This window comes from Nelumbo lutea, chromosome 4, assembly GCF_056320005.1.
Source record: "Nelumbo lutea isolate HS-2025 chromosome 4, American lotus-T2T, whole genome shotgun sequence".
Classification (NCBI taxonomy): domain Eukaryota; kingdom Viridiplantae; phylum Streptophyta; class Magnoliopsida; order Proteales; family Nelumbonaceae; genus Nelumbo; species Nelumbo lutea.
This window is the reverse complement of record NC_142687.1, coordinates 26388419-26415238: the sequence shown is the minus strand read 5'-3', so window position 1 is coordinate 26415238 and position 26820 is coordinate 26388419. Positions and strand designations below refer to the sequence as shown.

General features: G+C 36.9%; 3 protein-coding genes and 1 long non-coding RNA gene across 5 annotated transcripts; 3 read left to right on the top strand and 1 right to left on the bottom strand.

Moving 5' to 3' along the window:
* Positions 1 to 275: 275 nt before the first annotated feature.
* LOC148854739 (serine/threonine-protein kinase STN7, chloroplastic-like) lies at positions 276 to 9204 on the top strand. The gene is made up of 10 exons (XM_088941315.1): positions 276 to 968; positions 1068 to 1154; positions 1345 to 1464; positions 1573 to 1671; positions 5341 to 5509; positions 5598 to 5691; positions 6306 to 6399; positions 6507 to 6563; positions 8271 to 8684; positions 8775 to 9204. Exons 1-10 carry the CDS (start codon positions 546 to 548, stop codon positions 8934 to 8936), a joined length of 1719 nt encoding a protein of 572 aa, XP_088797441.1. The 5' UTR covers positions 276 to 545; the 3' UTR covers positions 8937 to 9204.
* A 318-nt stretch (positions 9205 to 9522) lies between these two features.
* Positions 9523 to 17481, top strand: LOC148854738 (uncharacterized). 2 transcript variants are annotated; one of them, XR_016094930.1, is made up of 6 exons: positions 9523 to 9877; positions 10091 to 10253; positions 11393 to 11486; positions 13539 to 13738; positions 14872 to 14999; positions 17012 to 17481. XR_016094930.1 is itself a non-coding variant. In XM_088941316.1 (6 exons), the coding sequence occupies exons 1-6, from the start codon at positions 9818 to 9820 to the stop codon at positions 17055 to 17057; spliced, it is 675 nt and encodes a 224-aa protein (XP_088797442.1). In that variant the 5' UTR covers positions 9523 to 9817; the 3' UTR covers positions 17058 to 17481. The 2 variants fall into 2 exon arrangements, 1 of the variants encoding a protein (XP_088797442.1); XM_088941316.1 differs by having other exon boundaries at positions 14888 to 14999.
* Positions 10827 to 18013, bottom strand: LOC148854737 (uncharacterized). The gene is made up of 3 exons (XR_016094931.1): positions 17914 to 18013; positions 17501 to 17698; positions 10827 to 11512 (listed from the first exon to the last, which is right to left on the bottom strand). It is a non-coding gene; the product is annotated as an uncharacterized LOC148854737 (long non-coding RNA).
* Positions 18014 to 21527: 3514 nt separating this feature from the next.
* Positions 21528 to 22014, top strand: LOC148854736 (small polypeptide DEVIL 4-like). Its single transcript, XM_088982081.1, has one exon. The coding sequence runs from the start codon at positions 21662 to 21664 to the stop codon at positions 21800 to 21802; it is 141 nt and encodes a 46-aa protein (XP_088838207.1). The 5' UTR covers positions 21528 to 21661; the 3' UTR covers positions 21803 to 22014.
* Positions 22015 to 26820: the final 4806 nt, after the last annotated feature.

The window sequence follows — 26820 nt, the reverse complement described above, 5'->3', positions numbered from 1 at the left end:
TGTGCGGCACCCTGAGTGGGGCGCAGACGTGAATTCTGCCAACGGGTGTGCAAGATTTTATCTCCAGCTCATCTGGTTAGGTCTTCTCCAAATTGGCCCAAATCCCTGACAGGCGCAAAGCCAACCCAATGACATTGGCATCCATTTCTCAGTTTAGCGGCCCCGATGCCCCAGATGGCTAGATCTCATCGGCTTATCCAAAGCCCAGAAAGCGTATTAACCAGGCCCGGTTCGTTAGCTTGTACTAATAATCCAAGCCGGTCCAAAGTAAGGACAGGAGAGATTCAAACAGAGACCTTCAATTGCTTCAGGCCTTCAAGTTTCAGTTACGTGTAACCTGTGGTCTGTATCGCTCACCAATCCAGCCAAGCTCCCACCTCCACACAAATGGTTTCAGACCTTCAGGTCTCAGATCTCACTATAAATGGAAAACTGAAAAATAAAATCATAGAATCTCGTTACAAAGCCAAGGTACTGAATATCCATAATCCATATGAGCTGAGTGCCGTAGAGCCGTTAGTCTAGACTCTAGTGCCTACACGGAAATGGCTACAGTTACAGGAGTTGGAGTGACGATTGGTCTTCTCTCCCGCTTGAAATCCAAGACCCCAACTGTCTCCTCATCTCCGTTTATCGGAAGAAAGCTCGAAATCAGAATCTCAACTAAATTCGTCGCAGGAAAGAAGACCGTCTCCGTGGTACGTGCCGGAGGCGATGTATTGGATCTCGTTCACCACCTATTCGTCGGCGTCGGCGTTGGTCTTCCATGCACTGTCATGGAGTGTGGTGACATTATCTATCGGAGCACCCTTCCCAAGTCCAACGGTCTCACCATTACAGCCCCTGGAGTTGTTTTAGCCCTGGGTGCTATCTCCTATCTCTGGGCTACCCCTGGTGTGGCTCCTGGTTTTTGGGATATGTTTGTTCTTGCTTTTGTAGAGCGACTCTTCAGGCCTACTTATAGAAAGGTTCGCTTTTTCCGATCATCTCTTCTTTTTGATGCTTCGATCATCTCCGGTTGATATGCATGTTTTGGTTTTGAATTTTCGGATATTGGATTTTGGCAGGATGACTTTGTTCTGGGGAAGAAATTGGGTGAAGGTTCTTTCGGGGTGGTTTATAGAGTTTCACTGGCAAAGAAGCCTGGTTCTAAGGTACTAATTTGTCATTCTTGCTCGCGTAGGTCTGCATGCTTGGTGTACTTTGATTAATTTCTGTTTAGGAAGTGATAATTTTGAATTTTAGTTAATTTTACATTAATTAAGGCATCCAAGTCATCTACTTTGGACTGAATTGGGAAATGGATAGTCTAAAATTTATGGGTTTTGGTGGTTGCCAAAATAGGAAAGTGATCTAGTGTTAAAGAAGGCTAGTGAATATGGCGCAGTGGAGATTTGGATGAATGAGAGGGTCCGAAGGGCTTGTGCTAGTAGCTGTGCGGATTTTGTATACGGCTTTCTTGAGGTGTTTCAGCATTCTGATGTTATCCTTTTTTTTTCCAATATGAGAGAGATTCTGTTCATTCTTTCGCATTATTGGTTCTTAATTCTACTTTCTTGACTTTTGGTTCAGAATTCTTCCAGAAAAAGAGGGGAGTACTGGCTCATATGGAAGTTTGAAGGGGAGGCTACTCTTGCTGACCTGATGCTGAGTAAAGATTTCCCTTACAATGTTGGTATTTCCATTTTTTAGCTTCCACAAGATTGTCAATGGAATAGTTCTAGTGATAACTCCACTGTAGAATTCATTTGTTGAACTCGAAAGTTATGTCGTCCTGTCTGTTGCAAATAGAAATTAATCTGTTCATGCATTCAGGGTTTTCCTTACTGGGGATTGGGGGAATGAGTAGTTACTTGGAATAAAATTTGAACTATTACCCAATGAAAATATCATGGCCAACCAATTCACAGGTTTGGTTGTGGTAAAAATGTGGGGCTGACAATGGTGTTGGTTATCCAACTTCTGTCATTCATATACCTTCATTTGAAATTTCTCCTTCCCTTGGCAGCTTTACTGCTGGGTTTATTCCATAGTTCAAGCTTTAATTCACTCAAAGTGCTCCTCACTGTCTGCAAGGTGCAAACCACTAGGTACCTATTATAAATCAAGAAAAGAGAAATGGAAACAATCTGTAAACTTAATGCTAGGTCCTCCCACTGTAGGGGAAATAAATGAGAAAATTCCACAAAAGTTTCTTTTGTTCTTTCAATTATTGCTTCTTCTAGGTTTTAACATCTAACTGAAGAGTTGAGGAGTAGGACCAAGTCATTGAATGTATTGAACAAGACAAAATGTAGAAATGGTAGACTCTAATATGCCTTCATCCCGTGGCTTCAATATAGATGATATCTTACAAGTTATTGCAATCCACAGGAATTGAATGCTATCATTTAATAAACCACAAAGAGATCTTTTATGTTTCTTCCAGACACTCCTCAGAATATGGAAATGTGAATCACAATGAGCATGGATGAACATGTTCCAGGTTCACTTAGACCATGTAAAGTGTTCTTCTGGATAGGGATGGCAATGGAGTGGGTTTGGGGAGGGTTTTGTAAATTCTAGACTCTACCTATCTCCCTAGACTTCTCAATTCGTACAGCCGTGCCCTCCCCAAAACCCATAGTGGGTTGGATTTTCAGAATCCGAACCCTCCCCGCACATGAAAATGCAAAACCTCCCCAACCCTACCCTCCCCACATTTGAGGGTGGGGTGGGTCGGATTGGCAGGTTGGGTCTAGAACCTACATCTAATTTCCTATTATTTCTTGTTATGTATGAGAAATAACAAGTAAATTAGCATGAACAAACATCAAAATTTCCAATTATTTGATTAAATATTTGAAACACAAACTATTAATTAATTCACATAACATTCAAAATATTATTACATTCAACACCTAGTACATAAGTTCCTATGCCTTTCAACAATATGTGGGTCGGGGAGGGTCGGTTTAGTCTAATAACGTATCCGTACCCATATGGATTGTGAAATCCCAAAACCCGTCCCCACCCCAAAGACCATATGGCAAAATGGAAAATAAGGAGCATGGCTGAAAGAGGTTCAGGATTAGGTAACATTCGGAAGAGAAATGAAGCATTCCTGGGAAAATGGTTGTGGAGGCTAGTAGGGGATAGGGATAAGTTGTGGGTTAAGGTAATACTAAGTATTCTTGGGCAGGCAGATGATGGTTGGGACTCAGGTTTTGGTAAGGACTATAAGTGCTTCTCCTTGGAGATCCATACATTCCATTATTCCCTTTTTTCTGCAGTACATCAGGTATGGTCTTTGTTTTGGGAACTAGGTGAAGTTCTAGGAGCATCTTTGGGTTGGAGGTGTGCCTTTGAAAGATCAATTTCCCTCTTTATTTTCTCTCTCCCAGTATAAAGGGAAACTTGTGTCTAATTTTTTGGTCCCTTTTGAGTCAAACTTTGGGTTTGATTGGGATTTGGGTCTTAGAAGAGGCATTAGGGATTCAGAACTTGGGAATGTTTTGGATCTAATCCAGATTTTGAATGGGGTGGTATCGGACCCTTCAAAAAGGGGATAGTAGAATTTGGACCTTATCTCCGTCTAGATTTTTTTTTTTTTTTTTTGCTTCTTTCTTTAAGTCTTTGATGCACCTGCCAATAGCATTGACCAAACTTTCCCAGTAAAAGAAGTATGGGGTAAACCATCCCTTCAAGGATTGGAGCTTTTTGTTGGGAAGCCTTCTTGGAAAGATGCAATACTTGTGACCTACTCCAAAGGAAAAGGCCTAATTAGTGCTTGTCTCCAAACCGGTGCATCCTGTGCAAGGCTAATGGTAAAAGCCCCTATAACTTATTAATTTCTTGCCCATTTGGTTCTGATATTTGGGAGTGGTTTATGGCTTCATTTGGTTACAGGTGGACCCCTCCTCCAAATATACAAGTATTGTTTGCTACTTCTTTCTTTAGGTGGCCGAATAAAAGGGGTAAAATCATGTGGAGATGTGTGAGAGCTGTCATATGTTGGACTCTATAGGAGGAAAGGAATTCAAGGATCTTTTCTGAAAAGGAAAGGAAGAAAGAAGATACCATTGAAGTTATAACAGTTAGGGGGGTACAATGGTTAAAATCCTTGTATCTGTTTTGTTAATGTCTCCATTGGTATGCTGCTTAACAGTTGAAAGGTGGTGGGAAATTCTGAACCAGCTAATTCAACTGCATGTCCTCATTGGTCACCACCAGCTTCTGGTTTTATAAAATTAAACTTTGATGGTAGTAGTGAGGGCAATCCAGGACCTTCTGGAGTTAGAGGTGTCTTCAAAGATGAAAATGGGAAGGTTCACAATGTACTCAGGTCCCATTGGGGTTGGCGACTCTATTAGAGCTGAGATGTATGCTATAATGGAAGGATTATGGAAGGCAAAGGAGCTGAATATTCAAAAGCTAGTTGTCAAAGGAGACTCAAAGATGGTTTTAAGCTGGTTAGGGAAGTACAGTGGACTCTAGAAATATGCCAATGATAGGAGGAAAGTTAAGTGGTTGTCCAGGGGGTTGGAAGTTCAGTTTCATTGGGTGAAGAGAACTGCAAATGCCTTTGCAGATACATTGGAAAAGCAGGGGGTGGGAAGGGATCAATCGTTTTGGGCTAATTTGTAATTTTTTCCTGTTCTCTTGGGGAGAGTTTAGTCATTTTCTCTCCCCGGAGTTTGTAATCATGGTTTTTATTAATAATATGAGTTTCTGTCATTGATAAAAAAACCTCCCTGTTGGGGCGGGTACCCACCGGGTAGGGTAGAAATTGCCATCCCTACTTCTGAAGGACTAGCATAGGTGCATGTATTCTAAACATGGTTATGTTTAAATATCAATTGAGTGTTCATTGAATTTGTTGTTGCACCAAATATTGAAGAATGAAATTGCTTGTCTCCATGAACAGTATGCACTAGATAATTTTCCTTGCAGTTATGAAAAGTATAAGGTTAAGGCCTAATCATGCTATACATTTCCAGAGAATATTACTATTAATGGTCATTTGATAACATTAAATGTGAACTTAAGATGTTCCTACGTTGAAATGTTGAGCCTGTAATTTTACAAAATTTGCCCTATCTTTTTCATCTTTTTGGAACTTACAGTACGACAGTAAATGTTGATTTTGCCGTTAACCGTACTTGTTTAATAATTTTATTATATCATTGTTAGTATGAAATATAGTTGGGATAAAGCATGGATGATGATGATTTGTATGAAATATTATTATGTTTCAAACTTCTAATAAAGATGGATGCACAACACACTCTTTTGTTAGTGCTGCATGCTGAGTTCCATTTCCGGCAATGGGTAATCTGTATTAGTTATAAACCATGTCAGGTCGAAGCAATGATTCTGGGTGAGGTCCAGGATTTTCCAAAGGGATTGGAGAGGGAAAACAAAATCATTCAAACAGTCTTAAGACAGCTTTTATTTGCTCTAGATGGACTCCATTCAACGGGGATTGTTCACAGAGACATCAAGCCCCAGAATATTATTTTCTCTGAAGGCAAGAATAAACATTTTTGTTAGTAAACTTTTGCAACTCTTCTGTTTCAGGTTAACTAAATACCCTCCTCCATTTTAAGCTTGAACAGGGTCTCGCACATTTAAGATCATTGACCTTGGTGCTGCAGCTGATTTACGAGTGGGAATTAACTACATTCCAAAAGAGTTTCTGTTAGACCCAAGGTAATTGCAGAACTGAACTGTTACATTAATTACAATCCAAATTAATCTCTATTGTCATTCCAAAAAAATTAATTAAATGATGTAGGTTTCACTCTTATCTATTTTAGTTAGAATTTATTATTCATTTTTTATTAGATAAATAAAGGCCTTATCTAGATTTAGTTTAAATTTGAATTTAAATTAAACAGGTAGGAACAAGATTCTAGGTATTTCACTGGTTTCTAGCAGGGATATACAATTTGATTGCAGAAATCTCAAAACTCAATGTCTGAAAGAAGGAATGGACTTTGCTATTTGATTTTAGAATAATTAAATATAGAATTTAGTTGCCACTATGGTTGGGAGTAACTTGTCATTCACTAGCATCTTGTATTCTACTGGTCATTTCTTTGTTTTACACCATGTCCCTGAGTTCTCTTCTTTTCCTTCTAATACCTCAAATTCAGGTTGTTTGCACTACATTATTCAGATCTGACAGCATGTGTTGCTTATGTCATTTCACTAGTCTATGCACCTGAAATTAGTTTTGTACTACAAAATTTCACCCTTAGGACATAACGCTGCTTTCTTCATTATATGGTGTTTTTATTTTCTGTAGTCCTTTTCTTGTTCAGGTATGCAGCACCAGAGCAATACATCATGAGTACACAAACTCCATCAGCTCCCTCAGCTCCTGTGGCAACTGCTTTGTCCCCAGTCCTGTGGCAGGTCTTATATCCATAGAGACTTTTCCTACTTGGTTGTCCTTTACTTGAACTTAGTTTCAGAGGGTAAAATCCATTTTCTGTGGTTGTGACGGTATCGTTCTTCAACAGATGAATTTACCTGATAGGTTTGATATCTACAGTGCTGGGCTCATATTCCTGCAAATGGTAAGCAACATATGATTTCTTGGATATTTTATACGGCTGCTTGTTTATTTACCATATTAGAGTAATGATCACTTGGATTATTCTGGAGCTTTCAAATATTATACACCACTGTCATTTCCCTCATCTGTTTCCCATCTCACGATTCCTAGTTACAGTTCTTAAAATTCGAAGGACACTTAAGATATGGCCAAATGTTGTGCACAAAGACAATAATGGGAATGATGGCACCACAATAATAAAATACAGAAAGTAGTAGACAAAGAACCAACCACACAAAAACACAAGATTTACATGGTTCGGCAGGATGTATATGTCCATATCTGAAAATTGATCAAAATAAATCTACAAATAATCAAAACAAGATTACAATGAGACCAAACTCAAAAGAGCAAAGAGAAAATCTCTTTTCGGAAATGCCCTTCGCTCCTTGAAACAATGTTCTTCTCAAGAGAAACACCCCTACTGAAAATTCCTCATTAGTAGGGATGTAAACCAATTGGATTGGATTCGAACCAGGGATCCGAATCTGATCTGACACTATTAATTGCAGATCGGATCTCAAAAACATGGATTTGAATTCGAATCCGATGAGGCATCGGATCTTCGGATCTAATCCGATCCGATTTGATTTTTTTTTAATTTAATAAATTATTAAAAGAAAATTAAAATATAACAATTTAAATAAAGAAAAACAAAAATATTAAAGTATCTTTTCAACTATTTTGATCATATATATACATGTTTTTTTATAAAAAAATAATATAACAAATTTAAAAAAATGCAATATAAATAATATATTTATAAATAAATAAATAACATATGTATATGTGTGTTATATTTATATAAATAAATAAATAACATATATATTGGATCAGATAGGGAATGATCCGAATTCGATCCAATTTCTGATAGGATCCTATTATCCGATTTGATTCGACCCGAAGATCTGAAATGAAGCTATCCAAATCCGATAATATAGGATCAGACTTTGGATCTTGCACCCCTACCCATAAGGATCCTTATACCAAAAAGCCAAGAAAGCTGGTAGAGGACCCAGTTATGTAGAACCCCAAAGCCCATAACCAGAGAAAACTGGTAGAGAACCCAAAAAAATCTTGCATTCCAAAAGGTCTCTCATGGAAGACCAAAATCATTTACTGAAAAATAACCTGAAAGCAAATATTTATAGATGTGAAAAGACCCTTATACCACGTGAAAACCCAATAAGAAAGTGATACTGGTTTCCAAATAGGAACTACCTAAAAGAGACCCACATACATGCGTTGGAACTAAAGGCACTGTTCTCAACACCAACATTTTAGCCAGGTCATGTTCCATCTAGGACGACTGTAATTGATCTTGAGGAGCACAATATAATTTGAAGGGAAACACTTAGAATAAGCTCAGGTTGTAATGAACTTCTAATAGATGTGGCAGAACCTATGCTCATTGGGATTAACTGTCTAAGTCAATAACACCCCTATCGTTTAGATGTTCAGAGAGTTGGTCTTCAATCCTTTCTTCAAGGGGATAAATGAGACGCTACATTAAACCATTGATTAAAAAAAAAGCTATCATGTCATTTTCCTAAGATGTATTCTTATATATCAAGTTCAGTGACTATATATTTTACTAATCCTCTAGTCCCAAGTCATTATGGGATTTTCTTTTGTTTATTCTCATTCAACATATTTATGGTTCTTTTAGGCATTCCCATCATTGCGCACTGACAGTAGCCTTATACAATTTAATCGGCAACTGAAAAGATGTGGATATGACTTGGCTGAATGGAGGAAAACTGTAGAGCCTCGCGCTGGACCAGAACTCCGAAGAGGATTTGAGTTACTGGATTTAGATGGTGGGATAGGGTGGGAACTTCTAACATCAATGGTTCGGTATAAAGCACGGCAGAGAACAAGTGCCAAAGCTGCTTTAGCTCATCCATATTTTGATAGGGAAGGTCTGTTGGCCTTATCCTTCATGCAGAACTTGAGGCTACAGTTGTTTCGTGCCACTCAGCAGGATTATAGTGAAGCAGCCAAGTGGGTAATCAACCTTATGGCAAAATCTGGGACAAAGAAGGATGGTGGCTTCACTGAATCTCAGCTGCAGGAGCTCAGAGTCTGTATCTGAATGATAATCTAAAGTTCTACCCATCAAAAGAATTGCCAAGAGTATCAGTGTTCACCTTTTCCTTTTCCTTTCTTGCAGGAAGTGGAACCAAAGAAGAAGGCAAGTGCCCAACGGAATGCCCTGGCTTCAGCTCTTCGTCTACAGAGAAAGATTGTAAAAACACTAAATGAGAGCATGGATCAGCTCAACCGACGTAGAAAAAGCCTATGGTGGAGCAGGTGGATTCCTAGAGAGGAATGAAGAAGATATACTTTTTGTAAATTGTTTAGCATTGTAATTGGCCAATTTAGTTGAATGAGGAAGGTTTGTTTTCTGAGCTTGGTGTATATAGATTGACTGAGCTCTCTAAGACAAGAATTTGCAGCTATTTTTATCCTTACAAGTATCAAATGTTGTATAGAAAACATCAAATTTTTGTACAAGGATTAACAAGAAAAAAAAATGCGAGGTAAACAAGATCCAAAATTGATTAAAGGGTTTTGAACAGTTGAAATCCTACAAGCATAAATCTTCCAGAAAATTTCTGTATGTAATTTGTGGACAAAATCTCTATTGCAGTTTCAGATATTTCTAGATGGCTTGGCATGGGTCTGAAAACAAGTCCTGTACAAGAAGTTAGAGGGCTTTGTTTGTGGCTTTTTGGCTCTGTATTTTGTTTAAAGAAGCTTGAGGCGCAAGAGTCGTACGCCTCTAGCACGCCTCATTTAAAAAAAAAAAAAAAAGCATAAGATACATGGCTGTTGCACGCTTCAGGCGAATGCCTTTCACGCTTTTTAAAACACCGGACCATTATTGTTTTTACCTAATCAATACAAATTTTTAGTCTGCATCAAACATTTTGATCAATACAAATTGCTGTTTTTAATTGTGAGATTTCAATCATAAACGTCAATGATCAATACGGTAAGCATGAGTCTGATGTAATTGAAATTCTTCTTCTCGAGTAATAGCGGCTTCAGTGAAAGCAGCTCAATCAAGCTGAAGTTCTTCAAAGCGGCTCAGTGAAAGCAGATCAGTCAAAGCTGAAGCCAATCCCAAACGGGCATTGAGTGTGAGTGCTTGAAAAAACATATAACAGTGCAAAAAAGCGCGGGGAATGTTTATGTGAAGAGTTGGTCAGAATGGAGGATTCGGGAGACATTCTCTGTCAAGTATCGGCCTTCAAGGACATGCTAGACCAAGTACATTCTCTACTAGGGCTTGTCAAAGGATTACGGTTTTCAAATCAAATATCCAGCTTCAATGTTTTCATTAATTGATGAACTATGCTTGCTTTTGATTAGCGTCTGATTTGCCTTGTTACGGTGTTCGAATGTTTCAAGAAAATTTACTTCCAACTATTTGCATCTGTTACTTCTATCCGTTTTTTTTTTTTTTTTCACTATCGCAACCAGGTAAACGAAGAGATTGAGGCGAATATTCAGACGACAAGAGAGATAGAATCTGAAATTGTGAAATGTGATGAAATCGAGAACGAGATTGCCACGAGAGAATCGGGGTTGAGGAAGATGATATTTGCTGCGGAGTTTGAGATGAGCGAATTGATCCAAGTATCCGGTAATTTCCTTCAGGAATTAGTGTTAATTATACTTTAGTAAGGAAGTGGTAATGTATGATCTAGAAAAATATGGTGCTAAGGAATTCTCTGTTATATCCATCCTTTTACTAAGGAATTCTACGTTATATCCATTTCTTGATCCACGCTTACTTGGTAGTTGGTACTTTGGTAGAGAGGTACATGATGCTCTAGCATGGAAAGAATTGAAGTTCCATTTTAATGTGCAGCATGCCTAGGACCATGCTGATGTTGGAGTTTAAAACACTATCCAAATGCAACTCTTAATTGCTTTAGGACAAAAACAGACCTATAGGTAACCTTTGGGACATGAGGAGGTGTTCGAGGACATGGTTCATTTTGTTTTTGAAAACAAAACCAACTGCCATGTCAGCAAAACAATACAATTTTGCTGATGTGGCAGTTTTTTTGTTTTAAAAAACAAAACTAACCATGTTGTGGAACACCTCCTAACATAAGGACTGTAACTCCTAAGGCAAATCTAATAACCCATTACTAATTGACTAATTCTACTACAGTTAAACAAAACAAAACAACTCCAAGATAGATTAAAATTTAGAAAAATTCAGATCTTGTTGTTGGCTGATAACCTATTACTAAAATGTCTGTAACTCCCTAAAAACATGTAAGATTTACAAAATATGGGTCTTATTGGATGGATAACTCAATTGTCCATCTAATGACACTAAAGTCACACAAAACTAAGAAGTTTTGACCCCCGACAGATAAGTTGGAAAAAAAAAATGGCATGATTACATCTTCAAGTGTTCAAAATTCTAAAACTCCTGAGACACCAACTAACTGAAAAATAGCTTTGACAAAGCTCAAAGATACCAAAATGTAAATCACCCAGAAATTATGATATTGCCACTGATTCAAGAATATGAAGAAACTTGGTTTCTTCTTCTGCAGTTCCTTTTCTTGCTTCTATGCTCCTTTTGGCTTCAGAACTACCTGTATATTTTATCTTTGACATCAATGTTGTTTGTCCTTAGAGGCAAGTGCAGGTACTTATTAATGCCAAGGGATCATTTTCTATTGATATCTCCAAATTGTTTTCCAACATTAGATCATTGTTCTACCTTTCTTAGTCATCTTATTGAGCTTTTCTTGGTATCAGCTGTTGCAAGAACCTCTTTGGAACACTTGGAGAAGGAACTGAGTTATTTGAGAATGAAAAGGGAGGAGGTGATAAACCGAGTGACTGACAAATGGTATTCCTTGAAACTTCCATATAGACCTGTGAATATGAAATTGCAAATGTGAAACCCATTTAATCCTATATTAGGGGTGCTCCATAATATGATCTGGATGAAGGGGGTCCATATGTAGATGTACAGTTTAAAATGATTGTCCCTTGTGAAATTCTCACTGCTTCAAAAGAAACTTGTAGTGAGCAAGGTCAAATGCACGATTTGGCAATGAATAATGCTGTGAGTTACTTTAACAGTCTCTTTGGAGTGACATGATGAGGACTTCATAAAACATGCACGAGACCTTCAAAATCTATACTACTGAAAGGACCAAGTTAACACTCCAAGTAGTGAAGAGCCCCAACCAAAGAGGACCTTGATAAATTTGGTTGATTCATTAACTGTGGAAAGCTCAATTGAATGCATATCCTAGAAAAAGCAACTGAAACTAAGTATCAACTTTAACTAACTCGATATATTTTCATCTCAAATATTTTCTCATGGTAAATTTTAACCACACGAACCCCAACCTACAACATGAAGGGATAATTAATCCAATTATAAGTCGATGGGATCCATTCTCACTCCATTCCTCCCAGTATCTTACCATTCATACTGTCTGCTTCACCTTTATAATGTAAAACAGGAATTTTCAGGTATAAGATATTTGATGAGAAAGCATGATTCTAGAAATGAAAACAGGTATTAAGTACAATTTTCTTTTATTCAACACTTATATTTGCTAGTTAAATACATGGATAAGTTGGGTAAATCCTTGATAGGATTCTTATTTAAATTTATGTCAAGAGGGACTTCATCAATATGGCCTTGTATTCAGAACAGACTTGCAGAAATTCATGACCCAACATCAAGAAGAAAGTAAGTCTGAACATTGGCAGTCTTCGGAAAATAATATTACTGTCTTTTGTGGTTGGCTTTGAAGACTACTTAGAAAGCCAAATAATATTTTGTCTGATGATCTCGAGCAGATATGGTCTAGACCATGAATAAAGATATTAAGGAAGCATCCGTTTCAATCTCTGATGCCCTTTTGAACATTCATAGCCTTCTTCCATCTTTTCTTTTTTTTTTCTTTTGACTTATTGGATTTGATGTGGGTAACCGGGTTTGTAATGCATGTTTGTTCTAATCTATTGTTGGATGATAACACTCCTATACTTCATTCCCGCATTCACTTCTATTTCAGATTCTGTGTTTATATTCTTTTCTTGATTCTTTCTAGAACACTTTGTGAGGCTGTCAGATGCCAAAGTCAAAGAAACTTCCTCTTTTTTTGGTCAGTTGAAAGCTACATTCTTTTCTCCTTGATTGGAATCAAGATTCAGGACTTTAGTCTCTATGCTATAGTAGACCCTTCTCTCGTATTTTTATTTATTCTTTTTTTTGGTAGAAATATAGACCCTTCTCTTCAAATTCTTAAGAAAAAACATGTGAAAAAATGAAAATGCCTTTCCTGAACAAAATGATTGTTCTGCATAAGAATTAAACTACAAGTTTCATTTAATTTATTTATTTATTGCTTTTTTTCATGCATGCACATATAACCTATTTCTACTTATCCATATAGAAATATATTATTTGTGGATATGGATGTTTGTTAACCAACATGCCTTCATTTTGATACCCATAAAAACAATTTATAACATAACCTAATATAAATATTAGAGATTCAGGTCTAATTCTTATATTTTGTCAACTAATATAGTTTACCAATACAAATACCCTAATGAGATAAGACCATTACCTAATCTGGGGTCTTGAGAAGGGTGGACCAGATACAAACCAAACCTCCAGCATTTTTTGCATAAAGTAGCTTCTCTCAGATATTATCCCACATTCTCACACTTGTCAGCCCGGGATTTTACCATTGCACCAGGCAAGGTTTCTAACCTATAACAAATACCCTAAAAGGCTTAGATATAAGTTCAAAATCAGATTTCATTAAAATTAGTTATGATGATAATTGAGTTTAATGATTGAAATCCATTTATGTAATAAACCTTTGAAGCATATGCTGTTTGTTATTAATTAAGTTGCATTATTTTTGTCTAGGGAAGCATTTATTATTCTATGCAGAAAGTTCCAAGGGGACATTACCAAGGGAGAAGATGATGAATTATGGAAACTGTTGTCACAGAAAGAGGTTTTGGAAAATGAAAATTACAATTTGAGTATGAAAGTTAATGCTTTGAGAAATTCAATGTCTGCATTTGTGGAAGTGACCCTTGAGGAGCTTCACAATTCTAATTCTGGTACTAGAAACTTTCTTTTCTCGTGCAGTATGCTTCCATATTTGAACAAACAAATCAGTTATAAGTTTTTTTTTTATATTTTTACTTGCATGGAGTTTGTAATTAACTCAATTTTCTTCTTTATGATATCAGTCTGCTTCCACTAATTTCTAGTACATATAATTTGTTTATCCTTGCTTCATTTTATAGCCATATATGGTTTAAGAAAATATTAGCTATGAGATCTAGTCAACAGGTGCATATGTCTAATATTGGAGACAGCGCTACGGTTCTTGAAATCCTCAAATCCTAGACAGACACAAATACAATCATTCCATTAATGTGTTTAAAGCTTCTTAAGCTACTTGCATCGGGCCAAAGTTAAAATGTTCAGAACTTCTTATAGTAAGATCATGTAAAGCATAGTTCCTTTTGATGGTTACAACTAATATGAGAACTATTGGGAGTTTAAAAGAATAAGCAATAATAGGAAAGAAGAAAAACTGTGTTTTAGAAGCATCAACTATCCAGTGTTTATTAGTGCTATATTTTTCTCGAGAGAAGGTAAGAGAACTATATTAGATATCAAAAATAGAAGAGTACATGAGAGGATGTTCATTGATGCGCAAGGATATTAACAGAATCACTGATAAAAAAAGGATATGGACAGAATTCCTCTCACTACAAAAATCTCCTCTAGAACGTTATGAATTATATCCAAACATTGGAAATTTGTTAGGGAAATGTTACAACTTACAATTTTATTTATTAGACATGGAAATGAAACATTTTGAAGGAATTATTAGAAATTATTGATCCTATAAGCCATACTACCTTGATTCTAGGTGTTGAATTTAATTCATATAGTGGCATAAAAATCCATCTGACATCATTATAACCATATCCAAGAAGTGGCATTGAAGTGGATTGGAGTATCCATTACCTGCCATCATTGTCATATTATTCTTTTCTTCAGTATCAAGGTTTTCTTCTTTTTTTTTTTTTTTGACTAATCCTGGTCATAGCATTTTCTTATAGCACAGTACTATGCCCTTTTTTTTTGACAAAATGCTCAAAGTGCTCAGGTATATTTTTCTCAATATATTGGCTAATCTTGTTAGGAATGCATCTCTAATTATGTATTCTATTGTAAGATGTTGGTATATGCAGCCTTGGAAGTTGAAATACAACATCAAAATTGGGAAAATGAGAAATTGTTGGATGATATTGAAGAGTTGAAGACTTCATTACTTGCGACAAGTTCATCTGATAATAATATCTGGTAAATTCAATATTAAGCCAAACTCAACCACATATTCCCTATGCATATCAATTCAATTATACTATTTTGTTGTTATGTTGCTGTTAATACCTCTTTATCTGTTTGTTGACGATCCTTCTATCAATAGTATGTAACACCTTCAATTTTAAATAACTGCATTAGATTATTTCAACAATGAAAAATGTCATGATTTATCCTTGATCTCAAAAATGATTTATTTGTTTAATATTTTCCGGCACAAGCTACAGCTTGAGTAAGCACCTGTCCAAGTAAGTCATAGTGTTTAAGACTGGGAATAATATAGCCTTTATTGGCATTAGCGGCAACCATTATGCCCTCTGCATATGGTGTATTTCCCAGGTATGGCCTTTGTTAGTTGGGCAACCTTGATTGTTGATTCTGTATATTTTTGTAGTGCATTTGTCCTATTCAAATGAGTACGACTGCACTCTGCAGTTTCTCTTGAAAAATATAGAAATATGCTTTAATATCTTTCCATAAAGAATGCTTTAAACTCTGATAAATGGAGTCTTTGTTTTGAATATTTATCATCTGTCTTCTTGGATGGGAAATTTTGATCATCTTGTTTCTTTGCCCCTTCCCCTTAGCTGAGTGTAACCTTTTATTCTTATTTATTGATAAAATAGTAAAAATACCCATTGGCACCATGCACCTTCACTAGTGCTTAAAACAGCTAGAAGTTGTAAATGAAATTTAACCTATAATTTCCATAAAAAGTTAGAGAGCTAATGAATCAAATCCACGACGGACATGTTGACTTTTACATTAGGAGATTTTGAATGTAGAAATTATAAAGATGGTGCAGGGTGTTGGAGTAAGTTATGTACAATTACTTACTCATATCCTGAATTGTAGGGGTAATGACTTAAAGGGTGTCTTTAAGAAGGAACCAGTTATCTAGAATAGGGTTTAAGGATGATTTTAGAACTTAAGTTAGGGATTGACTAGGTTAGGAAGGATCTTGGGGCATGTGGATTATGACTACTCGAGAATGAATAGAATTCAAATTTAGTGATCCTTTGAGTGACCAGAGGTCTTGTTCTCGAACTCCTGAAGTTCTTGAATAAAATGGCATTATCCAATGTTGGTCCTGGCTATCTGTCATCTTGGGAGGGGGTGGACTTAATATGGGCCTAACCTTTGGCATTTTTTGCACAAAGTGGACACTCTTAGACTTTAACCTGCATTCTCACAATTGCTAGTATGAGATGTTATCATTGCACCAAGCAATGTCCCCCCTTTTTTTTACCTTTTTTAATAAGGACAAGATTTAACAACTCCTTGTAGATCAAAAATCATTTCTTAACCATCCCCCTTGTAAAACTTTATTCTTATTATCAATTACCATCAACCATCTTTTTTAGTCCCTAAAGATACTCATTTTATCCTACTCTAAAACCTTTTCCAAATTACAGATAGAATATCCTCAAAAAAATGGCAGGGTTATAAACATGTTGGGCATATATTTAAATCCTAAACTTCTGCTATTTAGTACCTAAAAATGTAAAACCATATATCCAGGATAAGGCATCAATAACTCGTATCTAATATAACCATTATCTTAGCTTTTTTAAGGAAATTTGCTACTTTGCACTTCAAGATCAGGAAGAGTGCACTGTGAGAGATGGTCCATTCTGAAGCAATACTCAAATCAAGTATCTACTTGATAGTCACGAAATACTTATCCATTGCATATGCTGCCTTTGATATTAATGTCTCGAGAAGGATATCTTACTTCATATTCCAAAAGCCATTGTCAATTGCATGTCATTGTTAAGTCATATATGTTTGTATTTCTGCTCTGCAAATTGAGTGAATCTATTTGTCATGAAAATGTGTAATCTATTCAATGCAATTGGCAGTAAACCTGTAACCCACTATGTCAGTATGGGTTTGTAACATACCTGGTGTATAGATTCTAATGTATATTTCCACTCATTTTTTATGATGATTACTACTGAATTCTCTGTTGTAACTTGCAATATATGCAGCAAGCATCATCCTCATGCATCTAACAATGGATCAGACATTTTTTGAGAGAAAATGATTGAAATATGGACACCTGGAGGACAGTCAGTTTTATCAGAAATCTGATATCTGCTCAGATATGTCGGTATAAATTCCCCAAAACAGAGATTTTTGAAGTTCAAGTCTTTTATGTGACCAAGTTTCAGAAGGTGATATGGTGAAACTTCTAATATGGTAGGGACCTAAGACAAACAATGCAAGAGTATTTTGTAAATAACTCTTAGCATCATCTCTTTCTTGCCATAGACCAGCAGTACAACTTCCAGCCTTCCAGGGAATGCAACTCATTTGTTTAGTTTTAGAGTTAATGGATAACAATTCATATGGCTTTAAATAGAACAGATTGCCAAAACAGGATTCATGTAGCCAACCCCATATAGTTTAATGTATAACATTTTGTGTATTTCTATAGGGAAAAAATAGCTTAGACATCATTTGTGTCCTGATGTTACCTTGCTTATCCTTTGCGATTGAAGCCAAGAAAAAACATGGAATACTTGCATCCGTATTAGAGCAATCAAATGGACTATGGAGCTCCCTCATGCCATTAATTTAGATAAGGATGATGATATGCTCCAAATTTGTGTTTTCTGAGACCTTTCCGTGCAAACTCACATGCTCTTAGAAAGAAGATCCATGCAACCCAACTACTGTAATTTAGAAATTGCATTAGAGATCACTTTGGAAGAAAGCTAACCAAGAATCTGGCTGTTATAAGAATTTAAAGACATTTTCTAAGATGTTCCTAGAGTTTCTTTAACCGAGTATTTTTAAATGTATATAACAAAGGGCTTATAAATTTTATGTTAAATTGGGGCAGGATTCTGTGCAAAACCATGAAACTAGGTGCAAACTAGTTACTTACCAGAGCGGAGCATCATCATTCTTGCTTCCCACACGACTGACATATATTAATTGGCTGTTGGTTGGTAACAACCATGCCTGTCATTTTAGCAGCATTGTTCCCTCTTGAAGCATTAGCATTAATACTTTAGTTACCATGCTTGTTATTAATTGGCTGTTGGTTGTTAGTTACCATGTTTGTTGTTATTAGCAGCATTGTTTTTATCAGTATGTTATGATTGAAGTGGCTTTTAATTTACTAATAATGAGCTTTTTAAATCTTTGATTGCTTAATGTTACATGGAGTTGCCTACCAAAAAGGTGACAACTGAATTTAAAAAAAAAAAAAAAAGGCATAAATGCATGTCAACTTTTGCTTCTTATATACACCTTTTCACACGGTCAAAAGCTGCACCTTATTTTTGCTTTGACAAGTCAGTGTAGAAGAATTGCATAATGAGTTTCATACTCTACATTCACTCTTGGCCCAATCCATCAAAGGCCACACAATATGCCCAGGTTTAGCTGGCTAGGACCAATCTGGTTTAATTTGGGTACTACCCCCCAAACTTTCTTCCTTGACCCACTTTTCCAGAAACGTAGCAGCTAACCCAACCCAAATTTGTCATGTTGAGTTTAATACATTATTCATTTTAGATTCAACTCACCTTTCCCAACCCATTATCACCTACCAATACGTAGAATGCCATAAGTTAACCCTAAACACTGGTTGTTGGTTGTTGTGTGAACACCAGCAGGTACATGCGCCACATGCATATGGTCTTACTTTTCCTTCCAGAATCCTCGTGTGTTTAAAACCAGTCAAAAATTCTTGATACTGGATGCTTTAATTCAATAAGTTTGTCTCAACTTTTAGGACAGCACGAGTTAAAACAGATCAATTAGGATTTAGGAATGGTTGTGCATAATTTTATGAGGTAAAATAAAATACTAAAAGGGATTGGAGAAAAGAAAAACGCGTACAAAGAACTTTTTGCTAGGAATTTCTGATTATCAGTTCCAATCTATCAAAGTTAATGGCTCCTCGTGGCTCCTGGACGCTTCCCATTTTCTTCTTGGAATTATTTGTTATAATTTGTGCATGACCTAAGCATGGTTGGCATGATAAAGTAAATAAATAATTAAAAAAAAAAAAAGAAAACTGATCTGAGAAATGCAGGAATTAAAATGTATAAGATAACATATAAAAATGACACTGTAAGCTTCCAGGTATAAAGTATTATTAAGCGTGACAAAACCCTCATCAGACCCAAGATTGTAAGCTCATCAACTGTGCTTACTTTTTACCCGGCCCCATGAAAAATGTCACTAAAGTTCCAATTGTCCTTTATAGCAGAAACCCAGCTGGCATCTTTACAATTTACATGTCGGTAGTCAACATGAACTGACAATTAAAGTGAGACTTAAACGTGCCAAAACTGAACGTACTCGTAATAATTCACACATAACCTCATGCCCCTAATCATCATCTGCGTAATTCTTCTATTAAAAGCCCAAGGAACAACTGTATCTGTACGTACTTTCCAATCAATTCGTACAAAAACCCACCATTCTTCTTCTCACATGCACATTTGTGTTCCAACTTTCAATCAATCAATAAATAAATGACCATGTTAACCAATTCCTAAATCCTTACCCTTAAGATGTGATGAAGTGATAAGCACGAAGCTCCTTGAACAAGAAGAACAAGAATGGTGACTGCTGAAGCCTGAAGATGGAACACCTAAAAAGTAACTTGCTTTAACAAGAAAGGTGAAGATGGGTGGAGGTGACTCAACTCAAACCATAAAAATAAAATAGTCAAGGTTGCCACCTGCATAACAGGCAACGGCCGTATTTAAAAACACCTTCACGTGCACCACTGACTTACCCGTACAGTACAACTAGCTTTTGCTTACATGTTATATAATAGTTTTAGGTACACCCATAACCCCAGCATCACCCCTTTTGTTTATCTTAATTTAATCTCCCTGGTCTCCTTCAGAGTTCAGGCCCCCGCCCTTGGGCGTCTCCCCACCCAAACCCTAATATTTTTTATTCCATCCATCCATTTAACTCTGAACTGTATAATCCATAAGAAGTCACATATTGATCATCAATTACTTGAATGAACCGAATGGTCCCATTATTTTTTGTTTTCTTTTTTACTTGAATGGAGCGAACTGTTGAGTGTTCATTGTTGTTGTTTTCTTTTTACTTGAATGGAGCGAACTGTTCAGTGTTCATCGTTATTGCTTTCTTTTTTACTTGAATGAAGCGAATGGAAGTCGTTGTCCCTTGTGGAATGGGGAGCACAGACCAAGCAACTGGGATTTTTATTTGCTTTAAGTGAAAGTAGTTTTGGTTAAATAAATGAGCTTAGGAAGTTGGGTGCAAGAAAATGTCCCTTACTCTCCCTTAGGGTTCGATGTTTACTTTGAGTTTTGGGCTCCTCTAGAGAAGAAATTTACTAAAAATAGTTCCCAATTGGGTATGGAAGTGGAATCTTGGTCATGCATACCCAAAGCTCACTCACTGCCCACAGTTCTGTTTATTCAAAAGAAATTAAACAAGTGTCGTGAGCCATGGGATTGGAATCCGATGAGGTTCTAATTCCAATCAATGGTTGCTAGCATGTGTACGTGTTATAGCGTGTTCCATAAATCACGTTTTTAAAAGTCTACATTCATGGGGAAAAGAAAGGGTAATGTCTACTCTTCTGGCTAACCTTTACAGACCATAAAATGGGTGTGTCATGTAGAAGTAGAACAAAAGTCAATAGACTCGATACAATTGGATGGTTGGAAGAAGTGTTTGATACAAATATCTATGTTAAACGCTTAAGTTTTACCATCCAAAGAAACCCATTAAATCATTTTCAAGTATAACAAACAATTTTTTTGAGTATTGACCCACTGCAACACACCATGTGGATATGTGATGGATACTGACCTCCTGCCCTAGTCCTGATATTGATGCTTATGGACTAGTTATAGATGACCATCACCGTTTAAAGGGACCAATCACTGTACCCAAAAGCAAAGTTAGGGGGAAGGGAGTGAGAAAATACAAAGGAAAGGAAAGAAGATGGTGACCCATCAATGATCACTAAAACAGGCTTACCCTTATCAACCATTACATAACATAAGCCATAGCTAGAGTAGTTAATTCTTATTATTGTTAAGTCATCAAACATATGAGAAGGTGGGATTTGAGAGAGAGAATAAAAGATCCAGTCATGAGCATTCCCTATCTAAGTGGAACTGTGGAACCATCAAGAAGAAAAGAAATGAGTTTCTTCCTCAAGTTATCACCCCATCATGAATAAATTGAAATGGCTTAAAACTAAAGAAATTGGCTTCTCCATTCTCCAATAAAGTAATTGCCGACCCTTTACGTTGGTGGGCGTTGCCCACACGAGTGAAGGTAACGACTTTGACATATGAGAGAGAGAGAGGGGGGGTTTGTTTTCTTTTACCTATTTTCTCGTGGTTGGAATAGGAATAAAAGTGGGTGGGGGCCCAGAGTGTGTTGTTCGGTGAGCTTGGGGGCATTGTGTTCTCCTGGATGCCCCTTTGGTAGACCAGGGCTATCCAGGACCACGCCCTCAATGCTCTATAAGAAGGCCTTACCCTTCCATTCCATTCAACATTACAAGGATAAATCCCACATTCTCTCACTCACAAGTCACACCAAGCAAACCAAGTCATTCCAAGTAGAAAAAGTAGAAAAGAGAGAAAACAGTCTCTCTCCCACATCAATTCAAGAAGATGAAGATGAGCAGTGCCACCATTGGAGGCTCCAAGAGAAGGTTGTCTAGCAGAGGACTCGGAGGAATCCTCAGGGAGCAGAGAGGTAGGCTTTACATAATAAGGAGATGTGTAATCATGCTCCTTTGCTGGCATGATTGAAGCAGGCTCTACATAAGGATGATCTGACTGTCTTTACCAGTCGCCATGAATCAATGTAGGCGGCGCTTCTTTTAATTTTTCCTTTTTTGAGTGTACATAGCAGAAGACGATTTTTCTCAAGAATTGCAAATTTTTGTATCAGTTTTTCCCTCTTGGGCTTGTTTGTACATGGGAAAGAAGTTAAATGAGAAGCTAGATTTCTATCTTACAAACCTTTCTTGTTCTTGTTTTTGTTGGTGAATTATCTCAACCACTGCTCAGCTCCGGCCACCAAAACCCTGGCCTCGACACAGGGTTAGAAGTTACTGTTTCTGGTTTCTGTTTTTCTTTGTCAAGCCCATATCTCTATCATGGGTTTGTTTCAAAATCGGTTGTGCTTCTGATCTGTTACACTTCTACGGTGTTTGATATTCCAGCAGGTGTAATGTGTGAAAGGACTACCTGAGAGCTGAGACTAGTCCAGGAGGTTTGATAGTTGTGATGCAACTTGTATTAGTATAGAGTTAACTCATTTCTTTGACAATCTTTCTTCAGTACTTGAGATCCGAGTACAAGTGAAAGAATTTCTGAGTTTCTTCAAGGAAGTTTCATCAAGAATATTTCGAGATCAATCTAGGAGTTTGATAAATAAATAGTTAAATGCAACTTGTGTTTTTAAAATTAAAAGTTCTCTCTCCTCTTCCTCCTTTCTTAGCTTCTTTCAGTCTTTCTTTCTACTGGGAACTTCACATTCGATAGATGCCCACATACCTTTAGTTGCTCATTTGATTTGATTCATTTCTTTTTCTGAAGCCTATACCTCTAGCCTATGGTTGATAATCTTAAAATATATCTTTCTTCAGCACTGATTACTAATCTATCTATTACCCACTTCTTTTCTTTTCTTTTTCCAAGCTTTTCTAAAGTACAAACTCAAAAGTTGAGATGCATATAGAGGCAAAACTTCTTTCTTTTTGATAGGGGGAGGTTACTAAGGAGAGTTTAACACAGAAATTTGAGATTGCTCCAGGTTTTACAAAGAGTTGTTACGCAATCTGTATAAACTCAGAGTAGCCCTTCCTTTCTGGAGTACTGCTTATTTCAGATTCAAATATAATGAAACAACTTTTGGATTCATTCAGAAAAGTTGGGTAAAAATTCATCAAAAACAAAGGAAAATTGGGTAAAAATTCATCAAAAGCAAAGGAAAATTGGGTAAAGAATTCTGGGCTTAATCCAGGACGTTTGATGAAAATACTACCTGCTTTAAAATGAAGGCAGAGAAATTATTTCAACAATTCGTACAAGGTACAAACAGCCCAACTGTGGATTCAGTGAAATATTGTAATTTTGGTTAGAGTAAAAATCAGTGAGTTAAGGACATCCCCAGGGCCCCCACCTTTTCTTCTTTTGCAGCATCCACAAGAAAAGTTTTTCTTTTGGTGGAGATTTATCAGAGCACCCTTTTTCCCGGTTGGATCTAGTCAATGTGGATACCAATTTTTGTAAAGTCTGAACCGTTCAGTCTTCCCTACTGTTACTTCATTAGCCTACTAAATTATCCCCAAAAAAAAATTTGAGGTTTAACTTGGTGGCTTGGTTGATTGTATTATAAACTAGTAATCACACTTAAATTGTATCTAATGACAGGCCTGCGGCCAGTCTCCGGTAACGTCGACCACTGCCGGAGTAAGCTATCAAAGTAGTTTCCAATATCATGGTACAACAATGGGATTCATGGGTATACTAAAGTTGGGTATCATCTTTTTGAGCTAGTGGATGAGTCAAGCATGATGATCTCCTTTTATGCTTTCTCTGAAACCAATTAGCTTGATGAATTCATTTTCTTACTAGAGAAAATAGACCACTTGATCAACCAAAATCATGTAGTCCTGAATATAAAGAAACAAGTGATGAGCAAACAAGAGAAATCCCCCATCTTATATAAGGCCAATCTCAAGCTCAGAACTATACCAATGAGTTAAATTCATAAGTGAATCCTGCATCCAATTTAATCCATTCCTTGATCATTTGGTTTGACAATTCTTTTTGACTACATTGAAAAGATGTACTACCATGACTAGTCAGATTAATATCTCTTTGTCCATTTATGATCAGAACTCCATTTTGTGGGGTCCAGTACAATTATGGGTTCCAGCCAACATAGACGTGTGCCACGTGTAAGGACAAAGATAGGTCTAAATCCAACAGTATAGCCTCTTGTTTGGTCTGATCAAAAAGAGAGAAAGAGAAGTGGGAGAGGTGAGAAGAAAGGAGAGAAGAAGTTTGTTTGTTTTTGTGGGTCAGAATCGGACGTGGGCATTGTCCGCACGGGAGATGAATCCCAAAACTTATATTCTGTTGCCTGCCACCCAAGAGCTGCCAACTCGACCCGAGACCCGACAGAGTGCGATGGGTCAAATGGCAGCTTTATCAAGCCCACGTGCAACCCCTTATCCCACACACCCCACCACCTCCATGGCCCCACATCTCTTGCTATAATAGACAACACATCTATGGTTGTGCTCATCGATATCCTCTCCCACCCGCCACTGTGCACTGTAGACCGGACTATCGACAAAAGACAAACTCTGCTTCAACTTTGAACCCTAAAAAGTCTCAGATTCAATAATGGACTCCTAGGTGGAAGAATCCCATCTGTCTTCTTAATCAATTATAGTTCAGTGAGGGCTGAGGATGAGGAATGACTCGAATGACAATGATGGGTTGAAACGGGTTGGGTCATAACCCGGCTAACCATCACTTAAGTTCATCCGGGGCAGCCTGATTCCAACTCTGATCTATAATAGAAGAATTTTTGTCTCAACCAGATTGTGTTCTGGGGCAAACACCTGATGTATGGCACTCCAAAAACCAGGCCAAACCAGCTGGAGAATAAGGTTTCTTTGTCCATTCTCTGGGAGAAACCCAATATTCACCTCTGAAGAACACAGTGGCCCATGTCTCGTGCTACTCATGGGTCATTCACGAGGAGGGGGTGCCCACCCAATTAGGCCCATTGGCTAAAGCACCTCCTGGGACCCAAGTGCCAGCCAAGCCTACCACCACAAAGCAATCATGCTGCTGGCCCATGAACAATAAACACCAATATAGGCCCCCTTTAATTCATTAAGACTTGGCTTGGCCCAAGTGCCCAACCTCCTCTCTGCCTATTTCAACTTACAAATCCTGCCACTAACCAAATTTTCTTAACTTCATTTGTTTACTGATTCATCCTCTCTCACAATTATTGAGCCCATCTCTTAATGGGCTCTACATAGTCCACTCCATCTCTCTGACTTCTGTCTCAAAGCTAGGCTTGGCTTAGTCCATGAAGTCAGGGCCATTGTGAATGAACCCTAAAAAGGCTAAGGTACGTACCCCAGTTGAATTAGGCCACTCGACTCAGTACCTCATAGACCCATGACTCTGGGCAAGCAAATGATTGAACCATGCCTTAGTCAGAAGTCAGGACCCCAAAGCCCTCTCGTTCTGCAACTCTTTTCCGAAACTCGTTGTTCCTGTGTGCATGGCTACTGTCTATGTACCCTTTTGGGTTCTCATTCTGCAAATTATTATGAAACAGATTCTCCATTAGCTAGTTTATAATTTTGGAGAGTTTTTTTTATTGTAGTTTCAGTCATGAGTTTGAATAATCCACTGATTTTCTACCCGTAGTACTGGGCCAGTCCCCTCCCCCCTCCCTCACTCTCATCCAGATGGCAAGCAGATCTCTAGTCAATTACCCAATACAATCATCTTTATTTTGTGATATTTTCTTTTTCTTTTGCTCTTTTGCTCTTTTGCTCTTTTGTGGTTGAAGGCCCTTGTAACGTCTAATCAGCTTTGTTGAAATAATAACATAATATATACAGGACGAATTTCATAATGAGATGTGGAGACTTGATTTTAAGATGAATATGAAAACCTTCATTTGGCATTGATTTCTTATGGTTCAATTATTAAGTAGGGTTGCCAATGAATTCTAAAAGTCCCATACCCTATTTGACATCCAATCCGATTATCCTAGATTTCACCGTTTAAATTTTGCATTTGATTAATAATTGGATAAGATGTAGATCTAATTCCATTCAATCTGATTAAAATCTGAATTTGATTATATTATATTAATATATATACATATATATCAATTAAGGGTCGTTTGGTCTTCTGGAATAGATGCCTGGAATCGGAATGGCCAATTTAAATTCGAACTGTTTGTCCTGTCAATAAGTGAACAACTCATGACAAGAAAAAAAAAACCCGAACGCTAATATTAATAAAATATTATTAAATTAATAATAACACGTGTGTACATTAATTATTAAAATATAATAATAATAACAATAAATATAAATAAAAAATGAATACAATATAATTAAATTAATAAAATAATAATACAAACATTTCATGAAATAATAACAACACATTAATAATTAAATAATAAAATATTGTAAAAGTAATAATACAATAATCAAATAATGTTTACCAAAAAAATAATACAATAATAATAATAAAATAAGAATGCATTAATAATTAAAATAATAAACGTTCTTACCAAAAAAAAAATCATTTAAACGAATTCCCTCAAACCAATTGAATGTGAAGGTGAAATGCTAACCCTACAAGAACCACGATGTGGAGCCCAATCTCGTGGTACTAGCATTCCTAGAAAAAAGAGAAACCGTGTATGCATGACTCAGGTTTCCCCAGAGGCACAGATTCAACCTTTTCAAGTTTCAACCCAATTGAATAAGACTCCTCTGACAATATTGATTCAGCCCATTTCATCTCAACTCTAAATTGTCCGGTCCTTTCAGATATGGTCATCATCTCTCTGACTACTCCCTCAGAACTTGGCTTGGTCTTTGGTGAAGTCAGGTACTTGTTTAGTGAACCCCAAAAGTAGCAAAGTTGCACCACACTTATTCCGCCCTATTAGAACCAAACCAATCAACGACTCAGGAGTCAGGACCCCATTCAATACTGAACTCGTCCATCTAATAATTAAACCAAACCTTATTCAGAACCCTGCTGGA

What these genes read in the sequence shown, in the direction of transcription:
- LOC148854739 (XM_088941315.1), top strand. Translation starts at nt 546, where the DNA reads ATGGCTACAGTTACAGGAGTTGGAGTGACGATTGGTCTTCTCTCCCGC. An exon ending in CAAAGAAGCCTGGTTCTAAG is followed by an intron (nt 1,155 to 1,344) that starts GTACTAATTTGT and finishes TTGCCAAAATAG; the next exon opens with GAAAGTGATCTAGTGTTAAA. An exon ending in CTCAGCTGCAGGAGCTCAGA is followed by an intron (nt 8,685 to 8,774) that starts GTCTGTATCTGA and finishes CCTTTCTTGCAG; the next exon opens with GAAGTGGAACCAAAGAAGAA.
- LOC148854738 (XM_088941316.1), top strand. Translation starts at nt 9,818, where the DNA reads ATGGAGGATTCGGGAGACATTCTCTGTCAAGTATCGGCCTTCAAGGAC. An exon ending in TCAAGGACATGCTAGACCAA is followed by an intron (nt 9,878 to 10,090) that starts GTACATTCTCTA and finishes TATCGCAACCAG; the next exon opens with GTAAACGAAGAGATTGAGGC. An exon ending in CGAATTGATCCAAGTATCCG is followed by an intron (nt 10,254 to 11,392) that starts GTAATTTCCTTC and finishes TCTTGGTATCAG; the next exon opens with CTGTTGCAAGAACCTCTTTG.
- LOC148854736 (XM_088982081.1), top strand. Translation starts at nt 21,662, where the DNA reads ATGAAGATGAGCAGTGCCACCATTGGAGGCTCCAAGAGAAGGTTGTCT.